This window comes from Typha latifolia, chromosome 11 (genome assembly GCF_019914945.1).
Source record: "Typha latifolia isolate L0001 chromosome 11, TyphaL0001v2, whole genome shotgun sequence".
NCBI lineage: Eukaryota > Viridiplantae > Streptophyta > Magnoliopsida > Poales > Typhaceae > Typha > Typha latifolia.
The window spans coordinates 3,295,852-3,305,041 of NC_133096.1; the positions used below are offsets into that span (position 1 = coordinate 3,295,852).

General features: G+C 35.1%; 1 protein-coding gene across 5 annotated transcripts in view; it reads right to left on the reverse strand.

Annotated features, from left to right (window-relative positions):
- Nucleotides 1-7,969, reverse strand: part of LOC140797820 (fanconi-associated nuclease 1 homolog) — a 64,683-nt gene extending 56,714 nt beyond the window's left edge. The window contains exons 1-7 of one of the 5 annotated variants that reach the window (XR_012110725.1): nt 7,653-7,968; nt 7,381-7,564; nt 6,139-6,665; nt 5,960-6,061; nt 3,372-3,633; nt 3,225-3,287; nt 49-123 (exon numbers count right to left, since the gene is read on the reverse strand). Coding sequence is in view for 4 of the 5 variants with exons in the window: in XM_073151492.1 (XP_073007593.1) it covers nt 49-123; nt 3,225-3,287; nt 3,372-3,633; nt 5,960-6,061; nt 6,139-6,665; nt 7,381-7,564; nt 7,653-7,742 (1,303 nt within the window). In the remaining variant the exon portion in view is untranslated. Of the gene's footprint in view, nt 1-48; nt 124-3,224; nt 3,288-3,371; nt 3,634-5,959; nt 6,062-6,138; nt 6,666-7,380; nt 7,565-7,652 lie in introns of those variants that run through there. The other 4 variants (XM_073151492.1, XM_073151495.1, XM_073151493.1 and 1 more) reach the window with 4 other exon arrangements.
- Between the last annotated feature and the right edge of the window lie 1,221 nt (nt 7,970-9,190).

Below are 9,190 nucleotides of genomic sequence, written 5' to 3' on the forward strand. Positions count from 1 at the left end.
TCTATAGATTATGAAGTTCTCAATTCTGTCATCAGACATGAAGTGTACCTTGTAATTCCTCAATTCCTAGTAGTGGATCTGAGATCTCAGTGTACAAAATATTGCTCATTCGGAACCATGGGCCTTCATTAAAAGTTGAAGCCATCAGGAATCAGCATCAGCTTTATCAACTTACACTACTCAAACTGGTCCTATGTCTTTTTTCTTACCAAACTCAAAAGTGATCCAACATTAAATGAGTTGTGAGTTTAACAGATACAGTTTCAAGAGATAGTTCAACATAGTATTTACTCAGAACATACAAATTCACATCCACAAAGATATTTACATTTTTAGATAAAATCAGACTGAAGGAGAACCAGAGAAAGATAATAAGACCACTTACCAAAATCAAGCAACGTTCATCAGCAAAAGGATCAAGATACTATAGCAAGCCCACAATTACAAATTTCTATTTTAAATGCTTATTACTTTATATGTTAGTAGCATAAACATCATCATAAGAAACACGAGCAACATTCATGCAACTATGAAACATTACCAATTGGCAGGTCACCATCTCACATTTTAAACTCGAGCAAGTCTATCATAGGTTCAAATTTATTATGCTACTGATATAGTGTTAACACTTGAGAATACCCCAAAAGCAAATTTAGGGATGTGGAACCAAGAACCAGCACTTACATAGATTCTCAGTAAAACAAATTTGTTAAGAGAATATAATAGGCAAAACAGCTTTAATATGAAAGTGGTAGCCAAAAGATGGAAAGTAGAACAGTTATTATTTATCCGTACTTCTGGCATCTGTATGCAGCTTATGCATAGAGGATGGCACTATAGTTGTCAAGGATGTCATTTTCTTAAGGAACTTGACAACATGTGGTATTAAGTATGAACATAATAAATTATAGTTCGTCGATGAGAAGTAAAATCATATTTGCACACATTCAAACACTGCAATGACAAGGAGAGAAGATAAATCCAAGTATGGGTACAAATTACATGGAAAAGAAGAGAAGATGTGAACACTGTTGGCGATAAAAGATTAAAGAGAATTGCATCAAAGCAAGAAATATATAAAGCAAAATAAAGTTAAAGTTGGAGATCAATAGAGAAAACAGGAAACACTAAGAATGTTGCACACCATAGAATTGTACAAGGTACAAACTAAAGTCACCAAGTAAGAACTTCTTCAAAGGTTTCTACCATAGGTACATTAAGAAGGGCATCTCATTATGAGAATTACATCGCGCTAGGATCTGCTAAGAGATTAACGATCACTAACTCTAGGTATAAGCAATATGTCTCCTATCACAAGCATAATTCTGTGTGACAAATAAGGCTTGCCTGATGTGCCTCAATTATGCTTGTTTAAATCACAGAAACAATGTATATGGTAATAAGAGAAAGGCTGTGTAGTATATACACCTAGACCTCGCCTGACTCTACATTGGAGACTCAGATTCCTTTTTTATGTTTCCTATCACATTTTGAAGATCATTAAATAGTTCAGAAGAATAAGCAAGAAATTAGACATATTTATTAGTAATTTGAAAGTTTGGAAAGCATATTATCATTTATCTACACCAATATTCTCAAGCAAATAATGGTCTAACCCATGGATGGCCGTGCCAATAATGGCACGGCAATTGGGCAATTGGCATGGGTTGTGCCAGTGGCACATCCCCGTGCCGAACCGTTCCGGTCCGGCACAACTGCGTGCCGTTCGACACAGCCACGTGCCAGTCATTGTGCTCGTATGGAGTCCTTTTTTTCAAATTTTTTTTTTTCATCAATCATTTTTAAATCAACTGATCAATTGATCATTTAAAAGGTTTAGATAAAATTGATGATAATGAGACTAGAGATAATAATAATGATGATAATGGTGATAGTGATAATAATGAGACTCAGTCTGGTGGCAGTGATGATTGAGATGAGACATGCGTCTCTATTACACAATCTTCTCAAAGAGGTATTGTTTTTACAAAGGACTTGAGTCTATAGGTAGCAGAACATCAGGAAAGGTGTACTCACATAATGATATAAGTTTATCATAATTATCATCATATCAATGACATCTACCAGAGCCATAATACCCTTATTATACTCTATATCCATAATTTTCATATGCTTATGATGTGTCTATGCATGTGTCGGTGCCGTTTATTCCCGTGCACATTCAATATTCATATTATATCATAGAAGAATTATAAAATTCCTATTTGTATGAAGACTATATAAGAAATAACAACGAGCAATACTATTAGTGAATGAGTTTTAAAGAATATCAACAGTATTTAATGCAACATTCTCGTGCTATTCTTATGCCGATGCCGATAAATAAAATTTTTGATCATCATCGTCATTTTACGTTAAAGTATATATTAATTTTATTTATTAAACTATTATCAATTAATATTATGTGTTAAATTATATTATGGAGTATTTAATTATACTATAGAGTATTCAATCATTAATATTTGTTTTAATGAATGTTTTCAATCATAATATGTGTTGAATAATATTTATATTTAACTGTTGCTTTATCTTTAATAAAATAAGTCATTTTTTTATAAAAATAATCTAAAAATAAAGCATTATAATATAGGTTTTAAACTTTTAATACATATATTTAAACCAAAAACCAAAGATTAACATATCGAATACCCAAAAACATCTTTTAATATCCTAAAATTTTATTAAAAATATTATAAATGTGTGCCAGTGGCACCGGCACGACGGGGCATGCCGAGGCGTGCCAATAGTGGCATGGCGCATGCCACTGGCACAGCCATCATTGGTCTGACCTAAGTATTAAACTATTAATTATTAAATATTAATGCCCATTAACAAAAGCTAACTAAGGATTCATATCAAGATGCTATATGTGCAAGATACCTACACACATTGTGCATGGATACCTTCTAGCATTTGAATCATTTAAGATTGGATCCTTCCAATAGCATCTATTGAATCAGATACAAAATCTAATGTAGCCAACCTGTCCATCCATACCAATGACATTACTAGGCCAATGTAGAACAAAACAGAAAGTTTCTATTCAGAATAGGATGAAGAACTCATTAACATTTGCACTTTAATTGATAGATGCTGAAACATCTTGACGAAATAGTAGCTCTTGTACATTCTACACATATGGAACCCACCATGAAATGAATCATTAGATAACTAGATTTCAGGAACTGGATTCATAAAGCAACCTTTTCGACTATAGAGCCGGATAAAGAGCCTTTGAGCATCACCAGATAATGAATTAAAGGATCCTGCTCAAGAGAAAAAAAACATTGTAAAAAAGTAAAAATTCATGCGATGTAAATGAATATAAAGAAATAAAGAAATATATGGACCTATAAAAGACTTCTCCTTATCTGTAAAAAGGTGAGCATGATTGCTCATGACCTCTTTTATCATCAAACAGAAATTCATTTGGTATTTTGTTATAATAGGTGGTTGCATTTTTCCATTTTCAATAGTAACAAGAACGTTTTCCCATAATGATTCAAAGACCTTCTGATCATTGGATTTGAATTCACCATCTAGAGATCTCTGGCACTTCAGCTGAATAGGAACAATATCAAAAGGTTGTTTTGGCACAGCAACCACAAAGCCCTACAAATAATGCAGATTTCAGTAATATAGGTATCAATATTGGCATTGACAAGATATATCATATATATCCATATTTAATAGAATTAGATTATTAGAGTAAGGGAAAAGGCCTCTTTTCAATTGGCTTTATCAGAAGATTAATTATAGAAATTTCCAAGGGAAAAACATAGAATTAATTAAATCTAGACCCTAAACTATCACCCGTTTCACATACACTCTCGCTTTTTTTCTTTTTGCAGTTTGACCCCCTCAACTATCTAAAGACTAAAATCTCTAACCCCCAAACAGTATAGATTAAAAATGTCAGAATGGCCATCTTGTCCTTAAGTTTTTTCTTTCTTTCTCTAAAATTAGGATAAAATAGTTTTCGAGTAAACTTTGACTTGAGAATCCCAAATAGACAACTAACGTAAGAGGTATTTGAGAGATTTTAGATGATTGAAGAGCTCAAACTGTGAACGGATATATGTGAAAATAATAATAGTTCAGGGTGTAACAAACCAAAATGTTTTTTTGTCAAATCAACTTTTCCTAGACACGTCAGCCACTTCAGTACGGCAGACTTAAGGCCACTGCACTAGATAGGACCCCCTTTTCAGTTCCAACCGAACATAGTAATAAGTTAATCATGTCTAATCACATGGCACTCTAACTACCATGCTCTACTGGACAGGGCGTAAATGATCAATAGGTTACCTTTTTGAACAATATGCTACTGGTAACACTTATAGTACAACAAGGCATTTTATATATGGGACAGGAAACTATATTTTCAAATACCATTACCCATACATGGAATAATTACCATAATAATTTCTCAATTAGTGCATGGCCTATCCTAGAAGAATACATTAACTGGATTATCATGTCAAACTGAACATGTATCCAATTGGCACCACAGAAGCAATACAAATGAAGGCTGCTCCAGCACTACGGCATCAATCTGCTGTGTTGGAGTGGCCATATTATGCTAAGATAGAATTTTATACCTTTAAGGCCCTGGAAGAGTTTTAATATGTAAAATTCACAATCATAAACAATCATTTAAGTAAATTGGAAAGCAAAATCAACAGTATATCTTAGATAAGAAATAGAAAAGCACCAAACCAATAGTAGATATCTGGCAATGAAGCACGGACACGGACACGGGATACGAACACGACACGATATGGACATGGTGACACGGCAAATTTTGAAAATATAGGACACGGGCACGGCATTGAAATAAATAAATAAAAATAGATCTGTATTAGCAGATTAACTTAAAATAACTAACAGTTTATCACACTAATTAGAATTAAAATAACTAACAGAAATTAAAATGACTAACAGTTTATCACACGAATTAGAATTAAAATAACTAACAGTTTATCACACTAATTAGAATTAAAATAACTAATAGAAATTTAAATTTAAGATTAAGCCCTCTCAGAGAGAGATAGCGAGAGAGTGAGACAAAAAGAGACAACAAGAGAGAGATAGAGAGAGAGAGGGAGACAGAGAGAGAGAATAAGAGAGAGGGAGGGAGAAAGAGAGATCACTAAATCAGTGAGAGAGAGAGAGACAAAGAGAGAGAGAGAGAGAAAGAGAAAAAGAGAGAGAGAGAAGAATCTGTCGTCCTTGTCGTGCTCAGCTCATTGGCCGACGCACTCGCTCAGTAGCCCGTCGCGATCGTTGCCTTGGATCGTCGCTCAGCAGCTCTACTCAAGGGTTTTAGGGCTTGGATCGTCACTCAGCAGTAAAGTGTGAGATTGGGGATTTAGGGCTGGGTGAGATTTAGTTATTTCTTATCGGGTTTGAATCTGGGTTAACAAAATTTGACCCAACCCGACCGGTTAAACATTATCCAAAATTCCGTCGATGTCCCGCCTGTGTCCCAGCAGTGTCCCGCACGTGTCCGATTTTTTTTATTTTTTTTAATTATGGATACTCCGGACTCATGTCAAACACGTGTCCGACACGGACTCCTCCTCCTAGGAGAGGTGTCCGTGCTTCATTAATATCTAGTCAAGAAAATTTGCCCAACATATTGTCCAAGGTACAAAAATCTTATTTAACAATCTTGACATGATCTAAATAAGGAAAAGAAGAAATTTTTAAGCATTCCATTTGGATACTACACAATGCAGCATTAACGAGTACTTAAAAAATGAATTTTCAAACAAGAACTAACGCACTAGTTCTAGGACATTTTGTCACCACATCTCATTGCATCAAACTAACAACCTCTTCTCAGACGATCCTTACTAAAATTCACTCGTTTCCTGTAGTGCAATTTGTCTAGAAAAGCAAACTAGTTACTTGTATTTCTTTACGTACAACTCACCTCACATTCTATGTAACAATTATCCAGCAATGGAGCCAAATGTTTAGCCACATCTCGAGGCAAATATCCTAGCATCTGGTGTTCAGAACCAGAAGAAACAACCTGGAAGTAGATATCAATACATGTTTACAAATGGAATGGGCAGATTAACAGAAGCTTAATTTAAGTCAAAAACAAACCTTGATGGCATGCCTATCCTTAGAATTTTGAGTCTCTCTCAGAACCACGATGCTTGCACCTTGTTGCAACTTGACATTATCATGGAATCTCCGGCCAACAATAAAAGTTTCAAGTGAAAGTCTAGAGTTCTCAATCTTAGCTCCAAACGCATCAGTAATAGCTACCTTCGTCGTTTCATGAACCATATGAGATCTGCATGTATCCACCCTATCATTTACAGCACCTTCTATTATTTCCAAAGAAGCTTCACAAAGTTGAGCTTTATCACATGCTTTTAAGATGCTTGGAGAATTGTGTGGAGAGTCTAGTGTGGACCTTCCTTCAATACTTCCAACAGAATTATTTTTAGACAATAAGAAAATGTCACTTGGTACATCTTTAACAATTAGTTCTGCATCCATAATATTCTCATCAGCATGGTCAGGATCACTCAAGCTATGGTCAGTTCTCGATTTTGGGGAGAAGCTAAAGTGAAGAAGGGTGCGTTGGGTTAGCTTTCTTTTAGTTCCTCTTGTTAGGCATGTATCTGCAGATTATGGGATACAACCATGAGTTCATTTACTAGTAAAAGAGAGAAGCCACAATTATGATCAATCTGATAAAACTGCAAACATTAAGCATTTACAGATTACAACAATAGATTATATTTTTTCATCAATCATTCAAACTGGTACTAGCATAAGGCAAGCTTGACATCAGTCCAAAAAAATAAAAGGAAAATTTCTTGTCAAATTATATATTTTAGCAATATCATGATTACCACTCTACATTTTCACCCATTTAAAGATTTAAAACCATGTTCCAATTGTGTCAAAATAACACCCTAAGATAGCCTGTCAAACAGGATTTAATGTCAAAATAACATCAAACAAATAGTCTCTCTTATAGAAATTAACCTTTGGCTTGGGGCACATGTCACTTTATGTCAAAATACCACCATAGTAAACAGAAATGAGGTATATCAAACTCAGGCCTAACCCAAAAGAGTGTATGTATATTTGAAGCCATCAAGTAAAATAAATTTGACAAAAAGGAATATCATGAACGTATCCTTCTGTGGAGATGCTACCCGGACGTTGCCCTCATAGAAGGCTCAAATGGATTCCATTCATAAACATGTTAACTCAATACAAGTAAGGTGCTAAGATATACTTCAATCATAATTGATTATATCAAAATACCCAAAAGTTGAAATACATGGAAAACAACAACAAACCTTATATTAAATATTTCAGCCTTACCCAGATGAGAATTTACACAGTAATCCGTCCCACGGATGGAATTTCCACAAACAGGACAGGAGACCCACTCCACATTGTAGGATTCATTACCATCGTTTGTGGGTGTTAGTTCATCTTTTTTTGAAGAAGATGGTTTCTTCTCCTCACCACTAATTGCATCCTCCGGACGAGCAGGAGAAAGATTCTAAACGTAATATCACAGTATCAGCCTCAGATTTGCATATAAATTTGAAGGGAATAGGTGGAAGAAGATGGAGGAAAGGGGGATTTGCCTGAGGGTGGAGAAGCTGGGAGAGGTTGGGAGAAAGATAACCCCGCCGCTTTCCAATGAGACGGACGAGGCTCTCCCGACCTGGAAGCATGGGAATGAGATAATCAAATTAGAAGTTGGCCGTCAGTGATTCCCTACCAGAAGCTCCAACGCCCGCGCTGCAAATCCCTACGGCGATTTGGCGATGGGTACATCCGATCCCTTGCAACAAATAGGTGTGTAATTGGGGTTCCCCACTTCCCCCGCCATTTACAGGGATTGGAATTAGAGGTTATGACTGTCATTTAACATCTTTGTTTGCGGTAACATGTAGAATAGAGTAGAATTACGAAAGAAAAAAATCTCTTGGAGCGCACCATTAACGCCACTGCCAAACGTGCCGTGCACGCTCATGCGCCCACACAGCAGCGCACGCGACAGGTCAAGCGAGGCCCGTCACGTACAAATACACATGTGCACGTATAATTCATTACCAAATAAATTATATTATTAACCAAATAAACATGTTAACATATGAATATTCAAGTCCACAACAATTATACTAGACAGCTACATAATTTGGCAGAGCCCACACAGGCCATGATAAACTATCAAGATACAACTAAAATCACTAATACATGAATACAATATAATCCGACCTATATTATACAAATCATTATTTATACAATAGAGTACAAATATCGAATAATAGTACAACTCAATATCTAGATAACTATCTTTTATACCATCTCATGTCTATAGCTCATATCATCTTTGCTTTAAAAAATCTTCTCAGGATATCTCAAGTCGCTATCACATACCATAATATTTGTGAGGTTAGAAAAGAAATAAAAAAAAGTTATGAGCAAAAGACTCAGTGAATAGACCTTACCCCGAATCTATAATGTCAAATAGAGAGTAAATCATGTACTGAATAATATGAATCACATAGGAACATCATGTCATAAATGAGTGTATAAATATATTCTTAATAATATATAAATAAAATATAGATATCATGTCATAACTAATTAAATTATATAATTCTTGATAATATATAAATAAATCTCCATGTCATTTCATCATTATAACTCTCTCTCAAACATGACACATATAATGCATGCTAACCATGACCATGCTATGATATCAAATGCAACCACATATGATATATATTAACCACTCGATAATCAGATATATCATGTGATAATAAAATCATATGCAATTCTTAACATCTCAGTCATCAATATTATCTCTGAATGTAATCATCATACTAGACCACTATGATGCATAGTTAACATTCGTTACCCGATCCCATAATCCAGTCCGAAGGATCAGAGCATACCCTACCAACCGTTAAGGGTATCTCAATCATATAATTATACCGTGCCAACTATTAAGAGTATCATCATCATCCAAACACAAGTACCCAACTAGTTGATATAAACCACATGAGGATAACTCGCGACATAGAATCGTGACTATGTCAAGCGATCAATCATCTCTAGGCACGCCCTAACCCTCGCGCCCACTTAGGTATCCTCGTGTTTTATACCAACTATC